General features: G+C 39.2%; 1 protein-coding gene across 2 annotated transcripts in view; it reads right to left on the bottom strand.

The window, feature by feature from the left end:
- Window positions 1–22,982, bottom strand: part of Tbce (Tubulin-binding cofactor E) — a 90,468-nt gene that overhangs the window by 42,102 nt on the left and 25,384 nt on the right. For both annotated transcript variants that reach the window (XM_071689875.1, XM_071689874.1), the window contains exons 7-9: window positions 18,085–18,215; window positions 3,709–3,838; window positions 1,620–1,739 (exon numbers count right to left, since the gene is read on the bottom strand). In XM_071689875.1, coding sequence (XP_071545976.1) covers window positions 1,620–1,739; window positions 3,709–3,838; window positions 18,085–18,215 — 381 coding nt within the window. The remainder of the gene's footprint in view (window positions 1–1,619; window positions 1,740–3,708; window positions 3,839–18,084; window positions 18,216–22,982) is intronic.

The following is a 22,982-nucleotide window of genomic DNA, read 5'->3' as shown; positions in this document are numbered from 1 at the left end:
TTGGAATAGTTAGTGTATTTCTGTGTACAAAAATACTGTAAGGTCATTTTTGTGAGCAGAGTTAAGGACAAACTTAAATACATACAACTGTACTGGTAATTAGTTTCTTTTGCTCTGCTCCTACTATTTTATTAGTTTCAGTTAAAATGAGATATTGCTTTCTTTACCCAACAAATAAAGATAAAGAATGTGTTTTCTTCAGTTATCTTACAAGAACTAGTTAATCCTTTACAATGGAAAATTAAGAAATTTTCTACTTTACAACCTACTGGCCTTTCATTGAAATAAAAAATAAGCAATTTCATTATTTGTTTCCAATTTTGTTAAAGAGGTTGAATCATTTCCTTGTCCAATGTGAGCAAAATCCATGGTATGGCTTTTGCTGTACTGCCTATTTTGATATTAGCAAGTTGGAGAATTTGAAGAAATAAACGGTTCACAATCACTTTAGCTATACCTTTGCATTTTCTCATCACCATGTATTTATTGGATCTTCCAAAAATGCTCTTCTCTCATTATGCAACATAAACAACTCTATAGGATACGTATGTCACTACTTTATCCATCACAATATTAATTATTTCTGAAAAATATGAAATTCCATGACATATTCCACCATTCAAGTTTCCTTTTCCAAATTTTTGGCTGCGTTCTTTGGTAAAATTCTTGCAGGAAAGGCCAGTCTCAACAATACCTTTTGTCTGGTATTCAAAATAAGTTTGTTATACTTTTTCAACCTAAATATAAACCTTAAGTCACACCTTTTACCATGCTACCTGCATTAAAAGGAAAATGACACTAATTTCAAAATGAAAATTGCTCACCATAACAAATGTTACGATACAACATAAATACAGCTGAAGAATTCCTGTTTCCACTTGAAATGTTCTTGCATTTGATTCCCCTAAAACCATAATGTGATCCTTTGCATCAATTTTATTGAAGCTCTCCCTCCACTCCCAAAAAGTACTTGTTTCTTCATTCTCTTCACTACCATATACAAAAGCAAGATCAATCATCCACTTTTCCACAGTCCCACATCTTTATGAAAAGAGCTTCCCTTTCCCTCATTCTAGCAAGATCAATCATCCACTTTTCCACAATCCCACATCTTTATGAAAAGAGCTTCCCTTTCCCTCATTCTTTCCCTCACACTTACCGTATACCTTATCACCTAAGCATTTTCAAACCATAAAGCAACTCCCCATCTTCAACTTAGTGTCATTCACAGCTGAACATTCAGGTACCTTTCATCAAACACGGCATGTCTCTTTTTTCTTCACACCTTGGTTACACCTACACACATGCAGATACCCCAACCCAAGCTTGCAATGAGATATCCTTGCTTCACTCCTTCTTCTGTTACTCTTTTTGATGAGTGATAATACCAAAAGGGTAGGGTTTCCAATCCTTGCTCCCATCACTGTTAGCTACCTCTTATGACCCACATGAGATCTTGGGAAGTTTACATTTTCCCCCAGGAGAATGGAAAAGAGTGGTTTAGAAAGAAGAATCATGGGAATCATATGAGAGATGGGAAAAAAGTTCCTGTTTCTGGAACAAGTTCCAGCAAAACATATGATTAAAAAGTGTAAACGGCTTAACCAAAATTATCTTACCAAGAGATTAGTAATGCGAGCGAAGGTAAACTCCTGGAAATAGGGGAAGGCTTTCACGTCATAGGTGATAACCAAATCTTCCAAAACTGGCAGTCTGTTGAGCTCTCCTACACACTCCCACTGAAAAGAAAAATGTCTACTTTCGATCAAGGTATTCCTATGGTGCAACTGAACTCCTGCGTAATAATTACAATTTCTACATCAATAATCAATTTCACAGGAGAAAATCTTGAAAGTAATTCAGAATCAATAAATAAACTTGATCCAACACTACCTATCCATCTATAATCATTAACATCATTCCCATCTACAAGGGGCAGATTAAAGCATAGAGAAATGTACTATTTGTGGAATTCAGTTCTGCATTAAAATCTATAATCCCATGGAATGGCAAAGAGGAGTGATATCCAATTCTGCAGGGGTAGAATTTCTATGCTGGTTTGGACATCTGGAGAGAATGAGTGAGAAAGACTGACAAAGAGAATATATGTGTCAGAGATGAAGGGAACAAGGAGAAGCAGGAGACCAAATTGGAGGTGGAAGGAAGGAGTGAAAAAGATTTTGAGCGACTAGTGCTTGAACATACAGGAGGGTGAGAGGCGTCCAAGGAATAGAGTGAATTTGGAACGATGCGGTATACCAGGGTCGGCATGCTGTCAATGGACTGAACCAGGGCATGTGAAGCATCTGGGGTAAACCATGGAAAGACCTGTGGAGCCTGGATGTGGATAAGGAGCTGTGGTTTCGGTGCATTACACATGACAGCTAGAGACTGAGTGTGAACAAATGTGGCCTTTTTTCTTTAACTGAAGAAAACACATTCTTGAGAGAGAGAGAGAGAGAGAGAGAGAGAGAGAGAGAGAGAGAGAGAGAGAGAGAGAGAGAGAGAGAGAGAGAGAGCTGCCTCAGCTGCCCATGCCATCTCAGATAACATAAAAAGAAAAAGAACAAGCTAAGTTAACTAATTTACTGTACTGTAATACACTACTTGGGACTTAAAAACTAGCAAGTTGGTTCCCTCCACAAAAACTTCAGTTTCAGTTAGCAGAAGAAAATTAGGTAGAACATTAGGTAGGACTATTAGTTAGAAGAAGTTGGTCAGAAAATTAGACAGGAAAACTAAGTAAACACATGAGGTAAAAGTAGTTAGGTAGGAGCATCTGAAAAAAATGTGCAAGAGTTGCTGTCTACCAGCGGTTTGTTAAGGGTGAGGCACTAAATGCTCAGCAAAGTGATACTGGAGTTCACCAATTATAGACTCTCTTGCCATGGCTTCCTCGAGGGAATTCCTGAAGGGAACATATGTCAGAGACAAATTATAGGTGCTTCAAAAAAAACAAAGCTCTTCCATATAAGTACTATGAACAGTTTTGGCCATGCAGGGGACCATCTGCACTTTCTCTGTCCTTGTATCTAAACCACTGTTTCACAATGTGGAAATGGTTGAGGTGTAGGACTGCCAGAGTACATGGGCTAAATGATTGCAAAATATCCATCATGAACAGGGAGTCATCACCCAGAAGTTGCTTCTAGTCCTGAGAAAAATGATATCTCTAAGGAAAAGAAAACTCCCATCCCCCAAGAACAAGCCACAGAATCCCCATGCCTAAAAATTATCAGTTGTGGTCAATGGACAGAACCAACAACACAGAAGATAGACAAACTGATGTCCAACCTCGGTGGCACAACCTCTCGGCCTAAATCAGAATTGTCATTCTGAGGCAACACCGTTCTAGTACCTATCTCTGTGTATTCCCCTTATAGGTGGCCTATATACTGAATGCTTCCAAAATGAAAAGAAAAATAACAAAGAATCAAGGAACAAAAAGAAATAGATGAGGAGTAAAGCAAATGGTAAGACTTCCAAATACACAATAAACAAAATTAATTGTAAGTCATATAAAAATGATTCATTAGTACATGAATACCAAACACCAACAAAATGATAAAGGATACTCATCCGTGACAGCAGGAAAGAACATTGTGGGGCAGTCTGATCCTGGAGAGAAATGGTTTCAAAAATATGGATGATCTTTAAACTGAAAAGAAAACTTAAGCTGACGAAATATTCAAGAAATGCAGAACTTACTATTTCTAGTGGGTTGTTAGCCAACATCAGGCACTTTAGGTTTGGGAACAGTGTGGTCTTCTCTGTTGCAGCCATAGATGGAAAGCTTATTACCTTCAACTTGAGGTTATTTGCATTTAAGCTTTCAAGCCTAAATTAAAAGAAATGAGTATTACAAAACTGAAAGAAATTTTTTTGCATCATATATATTCCATATAATCTACAGCCTGCAATGCAGTTCTTTTCCATGCAGAGAAAGATGAACAGTTTTCTTTTACATTTCTGCTTTGGTTACTTTTATACTCAAAAGTGGGCAGGACCGACTTCCAAAAGGACCAAATTCCTGAAACTCAATCCATTATGGGTACCATGACTGGAAAACTTGGTCCTTTACCTAGTTAGGACCAGAATGGGGACTGATGGTCTATTTTCAATCAAATCTGGATGGTCCTATCTTCTTCGGTCCATTTCATTCTCCTTTTTTTTTTGTCTCTTTAGGTTTTCACTATAATACACTAACTTTAATAACAAACTCAACTCAATACAGTATCCTTTCATACAGTATCTTTTTGAATGATTCAGGTGAGACTAAAGATTATTTGGAGAAAGATAATATCTCGTTTCATCAAGAAAATTCAAAAAGAGACCGAGACTAAAATCAAACATGTTTCAACACCTGAAGGCAAAGGAGAATCTAGTGTTGTCAGTGCCTCAACCTCACATCTAGTAACTGGAGCTCCTAGTAGAAAAACTGAACCTGGTTACCCTTGGCCGTATCCAGACAAATATTTGGGCCCCAAGGGTGAGAAGAACCTGGAATACAAGTGCTTGTCGTGTCTACCAAGCAATAACTTACTCTCAACATGCAACAAGAGCCAAAACAACCTCAAACTACACATCTCCAGATGCCACTCTCAAGTCCATAACCAGTTCAACCTGTGCATCAAGGATGGAGTAGTGACTCAGAAATGGGAGAAGCAGTCAAGCAACTCCACAAGAGGCAGAGGACCATGGTTCAGTCAACTTTACAGGAGACCTTGACTAAACCGCCTAGGGTCATCAAGGCTCTCTTTAAAGAGAAGATCAGTATACTGAATTAACACTCATTCAACTTTGTCTAAAAGTCTTCATGTCCATCAGTTATGATGAAATGTAACGAATTTGTATTTCTTTTTAATTACTTTATCACTTTCTTTGTGGACATGTTGCCACTTGATATCAACTCTAATTCATAGAAAGACTATTTCAACACCTGGGTCTAAGCGGACACTTATTAGGCATATCAAAGACAAATATGTTTGTTTTGGTTATTCAACCTTCACAGGGTCACACTGACCATACTGATATAAGCATTTGCAAATGCAGGTTTAAGTTATTGGAGTTAAATTTATGTTTCGAGTGAGAAATAAATATACATCAGAAAACATTAGTATTACTTTTTATGTTTCAAGTGACAAATAAACATACATCGGAAAACATCCATATTACTTAAATAAATATACATCGGAAAACATCAGTATTACTCATCATTGATCTATTCATTTTTTATTATACTTTGTGGCTGTCTACCGCGTTAGCAAGGTAGCGCAAAGGAAACAGACGAAAGAATGGCCCAACCCACCCACATACACGTATATACACACATGCCCACACACGCACATATACATACCTATACATTTCAACGTATACATATATATATACATACACACATATACATATATACACATGTACATAATTCATACTTGCTGCCTTTATTCATTCCAGTTGCCACCTCGCCACACATGAAATGACAACTCCTCCCCCCACGTGTGCAAGGTAGCACTAGGAAAAGACAACAAAGGCCACATGCGTTCACACTCAGTCTCTAGCTGTCACGTATAATGCATCGAAACCACATCTACCTTTCCACATCCAAGCCCCACAAAACTTTCCATGGTTTACCCCAGACGCTTCACATGCCCTGGTTCAATCCACTGACAGCACGTCGAACCCAGTATATCACATCGTTCCAATTCACTCTATTCCTTGCACGCCTTTTACCCTCCTGCATGTTCAATCCCTGATCACTCAAAATCTTTTTCACTCCATCCTTCCACCTCCAATGTGGTCTCCCACTTCTCATTCCCTCTACCTCTGACACATATATCCTTTTTGTCAATCTTTCCTCACTCTTTCTCTCCATGTAGCCAAACCATTTCAAAACACCCTCTTCTGCTCTCTCAACCACACTCTTTTTATTACCACACATCTCTCTTACCCTTACGTTACTTACTCGATCAAACCACCTCACACCACATATTGTCCTCAAACATCTCATTTCCAACACATCCACGCTCCTTCGCACAACCCTATCTATAGCCCACGCCTCGCAACCATATAACATTGTTCGAACCACTACTCCTTCAAACATACCCATTTTTGCTTTCCGAGATAATGTTCTCACCTTCCACACATTTTTCAATGCTCCCAGACCTTTCGCCCCCTCCCCCATCCTGTGACTCATTTCCGCTTCCATGGTTCCACCCGCTGCCAAATCCACTCCCAGATATTTAAAACACTTCACTTCCTCCATTTGTTCTCCCTTCAAACTTACCTCCCAATTAACTTGTTCCTCAACCCTACTGTACCTAATAACCTTGCTCTTATTTACATTTACTCTCAGCTTTCTTCTTTCACACACTTTACCAAACTCAGTCACCAGCTTCTGCAGTTTCTCACCCGAATCAGCCACCAGCGCTGTACCATCAGCGAACAACAGCTGACTCACTTGCCAAGCCCTCTCATCCGCAACAGACTGCATACTTCCCCCTCTCTCCAAAATTTTTGCATTTACCTCCCTAACAACACATCATATCTTTGAATAAACTTTTTAAGGTTTGACAAGACGAGGCAGCACCTGAGGAACATCCTCAACTCTGTACAGTGGGTCTCTTCTTCAGCAGACGTTTGGACATGTGCACACAGGTACACTTAAATTCGAAATGAATTACTTTTACTTCAATTAAAAAGAACACTAATAAACAGTGAGTTATTTCAATTAGCTCATTACAATGCTTTTAAAACACAAATGAAAATTATGTAGAGAGAATACATTTCAATTGAATCAAAGATATTCCATAATCCATTTCATTTCAGGTCGTTCATGGGGATGACTCTACACTGGATTGACCAGGAAACCCTCCTCAGGGAGACGTTAGTCTTAGCATGTAGATGACTCAACAGACAACACACCGATGTACTTGTGAAAGAGATGTACAAGGTCCACTTCTACTTCACAATCAAGTCGAAGGTTTGCACGACTACTACTGACAATGGCAGCAACTTCATCAAGGCATTTAAGTAAGCAAATTTATTCTTAAATTTCCTCATTTGCATTCCTTCACTTTTCTAATTATCTACATTTTTCATTTTTTTTTAGCTTTGAATAAAAAAGTATTTTAAGTGTGTTTCATTGTGCAGTGTCTTTGGCAAACAGATGAGGAGCTGCATAAGGAGGTCCAGGAAGAGGAAGGAGGTTTGGGGAAGACCAATGAAGCAGACATTGTTCAGGTCTGAGGATTTGGCACTGGTAATGGAAGGTACATAGGGGTTACTAATTATTTCTTGATTTCTTTCATTTCTTATAAGTCATGTAAAGTATTCTAGTTTACCTCAAACATACTAATTAAATAAATTTAACATATATTTGCAACTGGTTCCATGGAAGATTCTGAATATGTCCTGCCAAAGCACACAAGGTGCGCCACCCATGCCATGAACCTAGTGGCCACCTCCAATGCTGGCAAGGCCTTGAAGGACTCACCATCTTACAGGAAGTTGTACTGGACCGCTTTTGGCAAAGTTACGGAGCTGTGGAACAAGAAGGCAAGAGGTTCACAAGCCTCTGACAGCATCAAGCCCGAGATACAGAACTGTGTCCACAATGGGTGTCTCATCTAGTCAACATCTTCAGGCATGAAACATTCGTGGGGTATTTTTGTTCTAGTCTAGTGAGTAATCTTTTACTTTCTTTTAATCTAATTTACTTTTCTTTTTGAAAAGCTATGAACGTTAAAACTTAAAAGTAAAAACTACGATATGAAAATATAAATTTTTACTTTTCTTTTTGAAAAGCTATGAATGTTAAAACTTAAAAGTAAAAACTACGATATGAAAATATAAATCTAAGTTATTATTATTATTATTACTGTTATACTTAGTCACTGTCTCCCACATTAGTGGGGGAACACAAGGAAACAGATGAAAGAATGGCTCAACCCACATACACATGTATATACATAAACGCCCACACATGCACATATACATACCTATACATCTCAACGTATACACACATAGACGTATACATATATACACATGTACATATCCATACTCGCTGCCTTCATGCATTCCCATCACCACCCTGCCACACATGAAGAGGCACCCCCCTTCCCTGCACGTGTGAGGTAGCGCTAGGAAAAGACAACAAGGCCACATTCATTCACACTCAGTCTCTAGTTGTCATGTGTCATGCGCCAAAACCACAGCTCCCTTTCCACATCCAGACCCCACAAAACTTTCTATGGTTTACCCTAGATGCTTCACATGCCCTGGTTCAATCCACTGACAGCACGTCGACCCTGGTACACCACATCGTTCCAATTCACTCTATTCCTTGCACGCCTTTCACCCTCCTGTATGTTCAGGCCCCAATTGCTCAAAATCTTTTTTACTCCATCCTTCCCCCTCCAATTTGTTCTGCCACTTCTCCTCGTTCCCTCCACCTTTGACACATATATCCTCTTATAATAAATGAAAGGACCAAGGACCAAGTCAGTCCTAGTTCCTTTCTTTGGGAAGGACTGTGACCAGGACCATCGATCCATTTTGAGTCAAGGACCAGGATCATCAGTCATACTTCTTGGTCTGCTTCATTCTCAGATTACATAAGTCCTTCCTCTACAATTTCCAAACTTTTCTCCTCTTACTCCTACCATCCTAATTCCCATATCCTACATTCTCCTTAAAAGCACTTGCTAAAAGAATCATCATTCCTTTCATAATATGATACAAGAAGCTAGAAACAGTCTCACCTGTCACAATTCAAGCTAACAAGTACAATGCTATTCTCACTACTTTATCTAAAAATGCACCAATTAGCCTATATTCAAAATTCTCATTGATTTCCTAGAATTTTCAGTCTTAAAGTCTCTCTATCTTCTGTCCATTCAGTAATTTTTCAGTGTCAAACCATTAATATTCTTTTTTCCCTCCACACATTCCCGGATTCCCTCAATACTCCTGTATATTCTACTGATGCTACCAAACCAGTTCTCAGCCAAAGTTTTCATTATTATCCTTTATCTCTGAGAAGGAAAGCCTTATTCATCAAGCAGTACCTGCGGTGTGTGCTTCACACCAGCTCTGTCATCATGGCAAAATTTTATCATAGGTACTCATTCTCAAAATTTTATCATAGGTACTCATACTCATAGGTATTCATTCTGAGCAACTACTGCATTATACAGCACAGCCATCTTATTCTAACATTTGATGAATTTGTCATTCAGTCCTGTTATTTTTAGCATATGTTCTACTCTTTGTAGAATAACCTTACAGACTCTTATAGCTCTCCTCCCTGACCAACTTTAAAGATAGGTAAAGTCTTTCCTCAGCAAAACAATCATGTCTTTTATTAACCTGATAAGGAAACTGAGGGAGCAGTGATATCAATGTGTTCTCTAAGTATTTCTAATGAAAGCAAACTGCATTGCAAGCAAAAAGATGATTGTGCAGTAGCTCCCACAGTCATAAAAATTAATTGTCATACACATCATCAACATCCTCAGTAAACAAATATCTACTCTGTTGGCCAATCCAACAACTATATAACAATGATATATCTTTAGTCATTCTTCCAGGCAGAAATTAAAATATTCCTCTCCAGCAAAATCTTCACATTTGAACAAAGGTCCCCCTAACAAAAATCTTAACCTGGAGATAGACACAGCTATGATCTGGACCATAAATTCTACCCTATTCTTTGGGTATACTGAACAGACAATCCACTAATACTATAAAGAAGACAACTGTAGGGAACACTCCCATAACCATTAGAGAGAATTTTACGCAATCATTACACTCTTTCTAGAAAATATAAATACAGAAAGTTGACATCACAGACCAACCAAGCCTCTATACCACATTGCATGATAGAGAATACAAGAAGGAACATCACTACCCACGACAAGACAGTAGAAGAGTATAGAGTACATGAAAATGGCAAGGTTTAAAGAGGCAAATAAAAAGGAATAAAGAGGTTAAATTAGGAGACAAACATAAACCATCACAGAAGGCTCAAACAATTTCATCACAACCATAACTAGATACATAAAAAGAAATTTGATGAGGAAAAAAGCAGCAAACACAGAGAATTATCACAACTATGACCAGATACATAAAAAGAAATATGATGGGAAAAAAGCAGAAGACACAGAGAAAGAAAACAAAGATAGTTTGGGAAAGGAAGAGAAAAGTGAAAACAGCATCCATCAACATGCATCACTATATAAGGTTACATGAACATATGTCAAACTGTAGCTGACAACTGATCTTAGAATTAAAACTTAACTAGAGTCAATGAAGAATCAAAAGCACATCTAGGTGACTAGGCACTCATCAATATGCATTTGCATAAGAAATAATATAACTACATCAAACAGTGGCTGACAAAGACTTGGACATAAATAAGATGAGGCTTAACTCAGACCTTAAATATAACTAGCATCACTGATGCATGAAAAGTAACATTGAAACATTCATCAATATGCATCTACATATGAAGGGATGTGAAACTATACCAAACTGTAGCTAACCCAAACTTAGACATGGAAGCATGTCATGGGTCCTCCAACTGTTCATCCTCTACTTCATCCAGCCAACATACAGTTAAACCTCTCATTAATGATACTCCTGAATAGTGAACCCCTCTAACTAACAACAGATTTAATAACAAACATTACTGTTAATCTCAGGGAAAATCATTGATAATACTAAGCAGATGCAAAGAAAATAATGACCACCAATGTTAATGAGACTTAAGGTTCAATGAATCAAGACAATGTTTAATGTACCAATACATATCTGTGGCACTCATTGGTTGTTACCAGTGGTTTACTCTGTAAGTGACTGGTAATATTGCCTATCCATGTGGTGCTGCAGCATCTCAGTTCAGCTGTGCATGTTACTGTCTGGATATCTTTCACTAGTGCTAGCGCTTTTCATTGATTTCCTGATGGTCCTACGTACAACTTGTACTGTACTGTGACAAACATCTCACTGTTGTACAGAACATTGTGTAACTGCACTGCATTGTGAAAAGAGCTTACTGTCTTTGCCATGAACTGTACTATAATGTGAACGGTGATTAAGTTCTCCTGTCAAATGTCAGCGTATAACATATAAAGTGCCATACACCTAACCCGCACTAGTTTTGTTCTGCATTGTAAAGTACCATTCTGAAAGTGCTCAAGGCAGCGACAGAGAAGCATTCTGGAAAGAAGCCACCTAGTTGATGAGTAACCATCCACTGTCCTGCCATAGGTGTGGAGAAACCCATGGCAGGACTCTCATTCATCCTCAACCATTATCAGTTCAACTTAATCATCTGAAAGAGCAACTCACTGTAAAAATAGTTTTCATATTTTCTATGTATGTAAAGTACTTTACTGTAAAGTATACTACCACGTATCCTTTGTACCATTTCCTGTTACGTACCTGATTCTATGTTTATATATACTGTGTAAAATCAAGATGTTCATGCTTCTGAACTAATGTAGATTAGGTCTTATTTATGTCCTACATATTTTACTTGATTGAAAGTGTCATACCATATGCCCAGTATTCAGAGGGAAATGGCATTTGATATTCTAGGGAAATCATTTAAGATGTTCAGTAATCAAAGGTTGTATATGATAATGTAGGCCCTTTCCATAACAATAATGCTGTGGCTGAATTCCTTATTTCTGGTGCTTGTTCCCTCAAGGTGGTGGCCACGGCAAAAGTCTCCATAACTGGTGAACTCCGGTACTGTTTTTTAGCCTTTTAATGCCTCACCTTTACTAAGACACTAGTAAAGGGCAACTGTAGCCAGTGTTTTCAGAGATTCCTACCTAATGTTCCTACCAACTACTTCTACCTAATGTTCCAAACTATTACCTTTACTTAAAGCTCCTGTCTAATGTTCCTACCAACTACTTCTAGCTATCTCTCCGAACATTTTCAAGGCTAGCACATCCTCCTAACATTTTCAGGTCTAGCACATTGCACTCACTGCAAGGAAAATCTAGAGTAACAAAGAATGAGCACACTGCACTCACTGCAGGGAGAATCTAGAGTAACAAAGAATGAGCACATTGCACTCACTGCAGGGAAAATCTAGAGTTACAAAGAATGAGTTGTGAGTCAAGTGTTGTCAAGAGTTATGTATAACAAGAAGAGGTTGCATGCTTGCACACAGAATGCCAGCAGTCCACTTGCGGATGATCAGAAAGAAAATAATAATACTCCATGGTTGCGAGGCATGGGCTATAGACAGGGTTATATGGAGGAGGGTGGATGTGTTGGAAATGAAATGTTTGAGGACAATATGTGGTATGAGGTGGTTTGATCTAGTAAGTAATGAAAGGGTAAAAGAGATGTGTAGTAATAAAAAGAGTGCAGTTGAGAGACCAGAAGATTTGATGAAATGGCTTGGACATATGGAGAAAAAGAGTGAAGAAAGGTTGACAAAGAGGATATATGCGTCAAAGGTGGAGGGAACAAGGAGAAGTGGGAGATCAAACTGGAGGTGGAAAGATGGAGTGAATAAGATTTTGATTGATCGAAGCCTGACCAAAGAGGAGGGTGAAGGGCATGCACAGAATAGAATGAATTGGAACAACATGGTATACTGGGGTCACCATGCTGTTAATGGGCTCAACAAGGGAATGTGAAGCTTCCAGGGAAAACCATGGAAAGGTCTGTGGGGCCTAGATGTAGATAGGGAGCTGTGGTTTTGGTGCATTACACATGACAGATAGAGATGAAGTGTGAGCAGATGTGGCCTTCTTTCATGTTTCCTGGCACTATCTTGCTGACACAGGGGGTGGTGCCAAAATTGGATGAAGGCAAGCAAGTATGAATACGTACATGTGTAATATGCATGAATGTGTATCTATGTGTATGTGTAAGTATATATGTATATATATGTAAATGTACATGCATGTGTGTGCATGTATAAATGTTTGTATGTAAGTGGATGGGTCTTTCTTCATTTGTTTCCTGGTGCTACCTCGCTAATGCATGAAATAGCTCAGACTGGGGTGTCTAAATGTGTGTGGACATAAACAAAATGAGAAGAAAGGAGAGATAGGTAGTATGTTTGAGGAAAGAAACATGCATGTTCTGGCTCTGAGTGAAACGAAGCTCAATGGTTTGGAAACGTCTTGAGAGTAAAGTCCAGGGTTGTGGAGAGGACAAGAGCTAAGGAAGGAGTAGCAATACTCCTGAAGCAGCAGTTGTGGAAGTGTGTGATAGAGTGTAAGGAATTAAATTCTAGACTGATGTGAATGAAACTGAAAGCAGTCGGTGAGAGATGAGAGATTATTACTTATGCACCTGGTCATATGACTGAGTTGATAGGGATGTTTTGTGGAAGGTCTTACGAATATATGGTGTGGGAGGTAAGCTGCTAAAAGCAGAGAAGTTATTACCAAGGGTGTAAGGCATGTGTGCAAGAAGGAAGAGAGGAGAGTGAGTGGTTCCCAGTGAAGGTTAATCCACGGTAGGGGTGTGTGATGTCAACACGTTTGTTTAATTCATTCATGGATAGGGGGGTCAGCAAGGTATATACACAAGTTTTGGAGAGAAGGGAGAGTATGCAGTCTGTTGGGAATGAGAGGGCTGGGAAGTGAGTCAGTTGTTGTTTGTCAATGATACAGCACTGGTGGCTGATTCAGGTGAGAAACTACAGAAGCTGACAACAGAGTTTGGAAGAGTGTGTGAAAGGAGCAAGTTGAGAGTAAATATGAATAAAAGTAAGGTTATTAGGTTCAGCAGGCTCAAGGGACAAGCTAGTTGGAATGCAAGTTAGAACGAAGAAAAATTGGAGGAAGGGAAGTGTTTTAGATATCTGCGAGTAGAATTGGCAGTCAATGGAACCATGCAAGCAGAAGTGAGTCATAGGGTAGGGGAAGGGGTAAAGGTTCTGGGAATGATGAAGAATGTGTGGAAAGGGTGAACATTACCTTAGAGGGCAAAAACGGGTATGTCTAAAGGAACAGTATTTCCAACAATATTATATGGTTGTGAGGCTTGGGTTATAGAACGAGTTGTGCAGAATAAGGTGGATGTGTTGGAAATGAAATGTATAAGGACAATATGTGTTATGAGGTTGGTTTAAACAAGTAAGGAATGAAAGGGTAAGAGAGATGTGTGGAGATAGAGTGTGGCTGAGAAAGCAGATGAGGGTGTGCTGAAATGGTTTGGACATATGGAGAGAATGAGTCAGGAAAGGTTGACAAACAAGATACATGTGTCAGAAGTGCAGGGAACAAGGAGAATCAGAAGACTAAATTGGAAATGGAAGGATGGAGTGAAAATGACTTTGAGTGATCTGGCCAAAACATGCTAGAAGGTGAAAGGCAGGCACAGAGTAGAGTGAATTGGAACGATGTGGTATACTGGGGTCGGTGCTGTTAATGGACTGAACCAGGGAATGTGAAACATCCAGGGTAAACCATGGAAACCATACATATATATTATCCCAGGGGATAAGGGAGAAAGATTACTTCCCACATACTCCTCTGTGACGTAGAAGGTGATTAGAAGGGGTGGGAGCAGAGGGCTGGAAATCCTTCCCTCCTATTTTACTTTTCCAAAAGAAGGAACAGAGATGCGGACCAAGTGAGGATGTTTTCCCTCTGAGGCTCAGTTATCTGTTCTTGAAGCTAAAGCAGGACATGGCCAATGTGCATAGAGAAAATACATATATACCCTATCCTGAGCCTGGTATCCATTTTATCAACCAACCCTTAGGGGTGAATGAATAGATGGGTTGGGTTGGACTGACTGCCACAATGCATCATGGTCAGGAACACTAACCACTGCACCACAAAGGTTCATAATTTAATCACACTAGCTAAATATTAACAACTCACAAGCATACTCCAATTAAAGAGCAACAGTGAAGGTTCACTATCATACCTTCAATACACTCATTCTCCAGCAATTTGTTGTCCATCAAAAATCATCTCTAAGACTGAGACCTCAGCTTCCACTTTTACTACCCCTACAAACTATACTACTAAAGAAAATTCACTTACAGGGAGCTGAAATTAAAGGATTCTTGCAACACCAATAAAAATTATTCTCTTACAAATCATAATGCCTTTTTTGTATGCAATAAGGCTGACATGATACTATTTGGCTGAGTACTGTGATTAATACAGAATGATATGAAGGTCTACTTGCTCATGAATATTCTGATATTCTGTTTGTTTATTCAAATGCAGAGCAGTCAGCGGAGATAAGGGAATGTTATATACCATACTACATTTACAGAAATCAAAAATGATGATAATAAAGACTAGTTTCAGACCTTGAAATAAAAAATAATGCTCATTAATAAGGACTAGTTTGAGGCCTTTTCTGTCTACCTATGTTAATATCACAAGGTCTACCTATGTTAATATTACAAGAGAGCTTGGGAAGGAGACTTGTGTGAGGAAGTACCAGAAGATGCTGAGAGCAGAATGGAAAAAGGTGAGAGCAATTGACGTAAGGGGAGTGGGGGAGGAAGGGGATGTACTTAGGGAAGCAGTGATGGCTTGTGCAAAAGATGCCTGTGGCATGAAAAAGATGGGAGGTGGGCAGATTAGGAAGGGTAGTGAATGGTGGGATAAAGAAGTAAGATTGTTAGTGAAAGAGAAAAGAGGCATTTGGACGATTTTTGCAGGGAAATAGTGCAAATGACTGGGAGATGTATAAAAGAAAAAAGCAGGAGGTCAAGAGAAAGGTGCAAGAGGTGAAAAAGAAGGCAAATGAGAGCTGGGTTCAGAGAGTATCATTAAGTTTTAGGGAGACTAAAAAGATGTTTTGGAAGGAGGTAAATAAAGTGCGGAAGACAACAGAACAAATGGGAACATCAGTGAAAGGAGCTAATGGGGAGGTAATAACAAGTAGTGGTGAAGTGAGAAGGAAATGGAGTGAGTATTTTGAAGGTTTGTTGAATGTGTTTGATGATAGAGTGGCAGATATAGGGTGTTTTGGTTGACGTGGTGTGCAAAGTGAGAGGGTCAGGGAGAATGGTTTGGTAAACATGGAAGAGGTAGTGAAAGCTCGCGGAAGATGAAAGCCAGCAAGGCGGCGGGTTTGGATGGGATTGCAGTGGAATTTACTAAAAATGGGGGTGACTGTGTTGTTGACTGGTTGGTGAGAATATTCAATGTATGTATGTTTCACGGTAAAGTGCCTGAGGATTGGCGGAATGCATGCATAGTGCCACTGTATAAAGGCTAAGGGGGATAAAGGTGAGTGTTCAAATTACAGAGGTATAGGTTTGTTGAGTATTCCAGAGAAATCATACAGGAGGGTATTGAATGAGAGGGTGAAGGCATGTACAGAGCACCAGATTAGGGAAGAGCAGTGTGGTTTCAGAAGTGGTAGAGGATGTGTGGATCAGGTGTTTGCTTTGAAGAATGTATGTGAGAAATACTTAGAAACACAGATGCATTTGTATGGAGCATTTATGGTTCTGAAGAAGGCATATGATAAGAGTTGATTGAGATGCTCTGTGGAAGGTATTAAGAGTATATAGTGTGGAAGGTAAGGGAAGGTAAGTCGCTAGAAGCAGTGAAAAGTCTTCATCGAGAATGTAAGGCATGTGCACGAGTAGGAAGAGAGGAAAGTGATTGGTTCTCAGTGACTGTTGGTTTGTGGCAGGGGTGCGTGATGTCTCTGTGGTTGTTTAATCTGTTTATGGATGGGGTGGTTAGGGTGGTGAATGCAAGAGTTTTGGAGAGAGGGGCAAGTATGCAGTCTGTTGTGGATGAGAGGGCTTGGGAAGTGAGTCACTTGTTGTTCGCTGATGATACAGTGCTGGTGGCTGATTCCAGTGAGAAACTGCAGAAGCTGGTGACTGAGTTTGGTAAAGTGTGTGAAAGAAGAAAGCTGAGAATAAATGTGAATAACAGCAAGGCTATTAGGTTCAGCAGGATTGAGTGACAAGTAAATTGGGAGGTAAGTTTGAATGGAGAAAAACTGAAGGAACTGAAGTGTTTTAGATATCTGGGAGTGGATTTAGCAGCGGATGGAACCATAGAAGCAGAAATGAGTCACAGGGTGGGGAAGGGGGCAAAGGTTCTGGGAGCACTGAAGAACATGTAGAAGGTGAGAACAATATCTCGAAGAGCAAAAATAGGTATGTTTGAAGGAATAGTGGTTCCGACAATGTTATATGGTAGCGAGGCATGGGCTATAGATAGGGTTGTGTGGAGGGTGGATGTGTTGGAAATGAGATGGTTTGATCGAGTAAGTAATGAAAGGGTAAAAGAGATGTGTGGTAATAAAGAGTGTGGTTGAGAGAACAGAAGAGGGTGTATTGAAATGGTTTGGTCACATGGAGAAAATGAGCGAGGAAAGACTGACAAAGAGGATATATGTGTCAAAGGTGGAGGGAGCGAGGAGAAGTGGGAGACTAAATTGGAGGTGGAATGATGGAGTTAAAAAGATTTTCAGCGGTCGGGGCCTGAACATACAGGAGGGTGAAAGGCGTGCAAGGAATAGAGCAAATTGGAATGATGTACCATACTGGGGTTGACATGCTGTCAATGCCTCCAGGGCATGTGAAGTGTCTGGGATAAACCATGGAAAGTTTTGTGGGGCCTGAATGTCAAAAGGGAGCTTTGGGAGCTTTGGTTCGGTGCATTACACATGACAGCTAGAGACTGAGTGTGAACAAATGTGGCCTTTGTTGTTTTTTCCTAGCGCTACCTCACACGCGTGGGGGGGGGAGTGGGGGTGCCATTTCATGTGTGGCGTGGTGGTGGTGATGAGAATGGATGAAGGTAGCAAGTATGAATATGTACATGTGTATATATGTATATGTCTGTGTATGTATATGTATGTATACGTTGAAATGTATAGGTATGTATATGTGCGTATGTGGGCGTTTATGTACATACACATGTGTGTGTGGGTGGGTCAGGCTATTCTTTCGTCTGTTTCCTTGCACTATCTTACTAACACGGGAGCAAGCGACAAAGTATAATAGAATATGATAATAAAATATAAATGACAATGTAAGAGAAATTGGCAACCTTTATCAACAAGCTTACAAATGTCACTTGACTGACAATTAATAAATAAGAACTTGATACAGACCTGGGAATGGAACCTAAATGGCAGACCTCTTCCCAGGAGGAGATTGGGTTGACCCCAATGTCTAATTCTTCTAAAGAAGCAAAATGATCAGGAGGAACTGGTCCTAACACCTCCAGTTTGTTGAAAGCCACCTATAAAATAGAAACAAGAAAAAACCTATACATCAGATGTGGAGAAACTTCAAATCTGAAAAAATTATAATCAACTAAAAATTTGTTGTTTCAATAAATATAAAATATCAAAGCAGAGCTACACTTCTTAAACTAATACATATGTAGGTCTTTGAAAATGAAAATCATTCCTATACCAAACACAGAGCCCTGTGAGCATATGTGAAAGAACTTGCTTAGAAGGGTATTAAATCACTGTTTCAAGTATCCGTGGGGATTCAACTCCTTTAACCACCATAAAGCATATGAGATCAGCTTATGTTGTTCACAGACACTCACTGGCCATACAGGAAGCCACTCAGGTCTATTAAGTCATTGGGTGATGTGCTCTGAAGAAATTTGTGGAATTTGCAAAACACTACATCTATCTATCTATCTACATCTCTGATGCCCGTTCCCTCCGGGAACTCCCATCAAGGGGTGAACATGGAAAGAGAGTCTCTACTTATCCCTGTCCTTACATGCCTCCCTTGTATACACCATTCCATGCATTCTTCCTCTGTTTCTCTCACTCCAGTATTCCCCCAACCCTATTTACCCATATCACAGGTGGTCTTCCACTCACACCAATCCCTTTAACTGTACTTTCATACACCCTTCACTTGTACTTTCATACACTCTCCTTGTAAACTCCCAAACCTGCACTCTTTCCACATGCCCAAACCACCTCAAAGTATTACATTTCACCTAGTCTAACACTCCACCATTCATTCCCCTTGCATTCCATGCCATACCACATCTCATACACCCTTTCATTTCTTTCTTCATTCCATCTATTCACACCACATGCTCTTGTCAAATAGCTAATTTCCAAAGCCTGCATTCTTGACCTCTCTGCCTCATTCCATGTCCATGTTTTGGTTGTATAGGTCACAGCTGGGAGGACTATGCTGTCCCTTAATCCTCTCTTCACCTCCAAATTCACACCTCTACCCTTCATTATTCTATTAAGAGACCCAATGACTCTTCTAACCTGTACTGCTATCTCCCTATCTCTCCTTCCATATCACCACACTTACCCAAGACAGCTCCCATATACTTAAATTCCCTTACTTCTTCCAGTCTTTTTCTCCCTATATTCACAGCACAATCAAGTACACTTTCTTCTTTCATTCTATATTGTTTTGCAAATCTATACTTTCACTCCATTACCTTTCAAACCCCTTTACTTTACTTTTACTTGCATCCATCTTCAATCTCCTCTGCTTACATACATCATAAAACACACTTACAACCTTTTGCAACTCCTCTTCACTCTCTACAAAAAGCACAGTATCATCCACATACAAGCTTGCCACTAGCCACCAAATCTCACAGCCACACTCCATCTCTGCACCCCTTTTCCCAAATTTTGCTTTCATCTCTCTTATCACTTCATCCATATACATATCAAAATGCCATGGTGACAGCACACAGCCCTGCCTCACACCTATGTGTATCCCAAAAACTTTTGATCAGCTCTCCATCCATTCTTACATATGCATTTGCTCCTCTATAGAAGGCTTTTACACCGTCCAGCAGTTTTCCCCCTATACCATATATCCTTAACATCTCACAGAGCATTCTACTCAACTTTGTCATTCACTTCTCCAGATCCATAAAAGCTGCATACAGCTTCTTACCTTTTGCTAAATACATTTCCACAGTCATCATTACTACAAAAATCTGATCCATACATCCCCTAACTTTCCTAAAACCCAATTGCTCTTCACTTATTCTGCATTCAGTCACTTCCATCACTCTGTCAATTAATACACTTTGCCTGGTATACTTAACAGATTTATTCCCCTATAATTGCCAAATACATCCTTCACATCTTTTCCTCTGAATAAACAAGAAAATAATAACTTTCACCCAATTCTCTAGCACAACCTTCTCTTTCCATGCTAAATTACACATAAGATGCATCCACTCTATCACACTTTCTCCTCCTTACCTCAGCATTTCAGCCATAATCCCATCTACTCCAGATGTCTTTCCTACCTCCAGCCTCATTATTGCCCTTCTTACCTCCCTCTTTGTTACAGGCCCCTGCACTTGTATCCTCTTCCTTCCCTCCTCCATACCCATGCATGTAACAACTGCTGCCTCCCCTTTTCTCAGTCATCAGGTCTTCAAAATACTCTTTCCATCTTCCTTTCACTTTCTCCTTTTCATTTGGCAATTCCCCTTCCTTACATCTCACATCAGCATTTTCATTCTGACTTCCGCCTCTTTCCTTTTTCATCTCCTTCCAGTATAGTTTCTTATGATACCGAAACTTTTCACTTAACATTCTTCATAAATCTTAATCTATTCTTTTTTTTGCTTTTCTCTATCAGCATCTTAACATTCCACTTACATATTTTGTAGTCTTCCCTCCTCCTTTGCAGAACTTCCAGTTACTTTCCTATTGAGCAATGTACCATATGCCTTTTTCTTCTCTTCCACAGTATCTTTAATCTTGTGTCCACCTTGCAATGCCCTTTTTATTCCTATATCTCACTATCTTGTATCCAACTACTGATTCTACAACGTTTACAAGGATTTCTCTAAACATTCTAACCACCTCATTCACACATGACTGCATTCCTACATTCACTGCACTTCCATCCAACTTTTCAATTACTTTCCTTTCATACTCCTCCCTATCCTTTTCCCGATTCACCTTCTCGCTTGCCAACACTTTTACCTCTCCATTCTCCCTCACACCATACCTACCACTTCTCCCTTATCCTCATCCCCACAAGAATCATGAAGAGGTCATAGTACCAAAGAATCCTCTCATGACTCTAGAATCAAGCACAGCCTTTCTCAACATTTCATTCATTGCTGCAAAGTCAAAGTCTATTGATCTTCTCTTCCATCATTCCTCATCCATGTATATCCATAGATCATCTTGTGCTGAAAAGAAAGGCATTTGCAAGGAATAAATCCCTCTCAGCACAAATATCCACAACACAGCTTCCATTCTCATTTACTCCGGCCACTCCCTATGTACCAATTATCTCACTAATTCCATCACATCCCACCTTCACACTCATGTCACCCAATACAACCGCATTTCTCTCATTCAAGTTTCTCCAGAAAAGCTTCATTTCATCCTTACCTTGTACAGTCTTCATATTCACAGGCGCACATACACATCCCCATGTATATTTCACAATCCCAGTCTTTCCTTTCACTCACACTATTACTGATCCATTCCATCCATGCTCTGTAACACTCTCCCATACTCTTGGTGATAGCAGATTTGCATATCCTTCTTTCCTCTTCCCCAATAATTTTCACTCATTCGTGTCCATACAACCCTTTTCAACATGAAATAGATATATAAAAACCTAAAACTGTTTACAATGAATCAAAAATCTTGGCTTCCTTTAAAAAATATCAAAAAACTTAAGGCTTTCTGAAAAGAATATCATATATTTTGGCTTCCTTTAAAAAACTCATCTGTCAAGGTACTTTCACATTAAAGACTAAAATTATTCCAGCACAATGACACATTTTCATCAAATAATTCATATCTAACTCTGAGACTCCTATATTGTTGGAATGGTAATAACGCAATTGCAAGTGTCACATATCGGAGCAGGTCTCCACTAAGTTCTCAGTCAACAAAGATTTTCTCATAATGGCTACTCCTTTTGAATGAACAATGCCATATTTCAACATCTTTCTTCATCCTCTGCAGTTTGTTATATTCTGGGGCTTCCAAGTTCTGTTTATCTTGCCAACTACATCGAATATAATTCTAAAATTGCCCACAAAATCACTGTGATACATAATCCTCATATAAAGATCATTGGATATAGCTACTATAGCCTTGGTATCTGCTATTTTATTACTGCTAATTTCTTGCCCTCTATATAAAATATGATTTTAAACCTGCCTACAAAATTACTGAGGTACAACTCTCATACAAAGACCACTGGATACAGCTACTATAGCCTTGGAATCTGCTATTTCATTACTGCTGATAACAACATGTGTAAGTTCTTATGCTGGAGTGGATTCTTACAACCCAATCTCAGACTTTTGCAATCTAAAGCTAGCTAACTACATTGCCTTGGGCTTGTCACTGTTTGGATTATATATGCTTTTCTCCATAAAAGGGAAAAATTAAAAAGGAGGGCAAATCAAATTAATGCAACAATCTTATGATTTTGACATGATTCCTGAAAAGCCCATTTTTCAGCTCAGAGAAAAGCTTTCAAAGCTCCTTGATCTCTTACAACAGCAGGTTTTCTGGAAATATTACTCAATAGGTTTGGGACTAGAAGGGAGCATTTGTGAAATTCTCCCTTTGTACAGACTTATGCTCTTTAGAAGTATAATGGATGAAGTTCTCCACACCCAAAGCTGGCTGCTGAATGAGGACTTCTTTGTTTCATAATTTACATATCAAAATGCTTATAAGGTCATCCAAGTTCCTCTTAATCTTTGTCAATGAGATGCATTCATATTGGAGCCAGATTCTTGTTCCTTCACAACCTAGGATATCAACTGGAACCCATGATGTTAGGTAAGTGGCTTCCGCTGTGACTTGTTTCTTAAGATATCTTCTTATTGTTGCACTTTTAATGAGATTAACCAGATCTTAAAATAGGTATTATTACAAAAAGGTTTTGTCACAAGCCAAACACTCTTAAAAACATCAAGATATTATAGGAAATAAGTCACAGCAGAACCACTTCCAATTCACCAGCTGAAAGCTCTAACTGTGAGAGGAGCAAAAACCTTTGGCCC

This window comes from Panulirus ornatus, chromosome 47, assembly GCF_036320965.1.
Source record: "Panulirus ornatus isolate Po-2019 chromosome 47, ASM3632096v1, whole genome shotgun sequence".
Lineage (NCBI taxonomy): Eukaryota > Metazoa > Arthropoda > Malacostraca > Decapoda > Palinuridae > Panulirus > Panulirus ornatus.
Note: the sequence above shows the minus strand (reverse complement) of the source record. Positions and strands in the feature narration are given on the sequence as shown.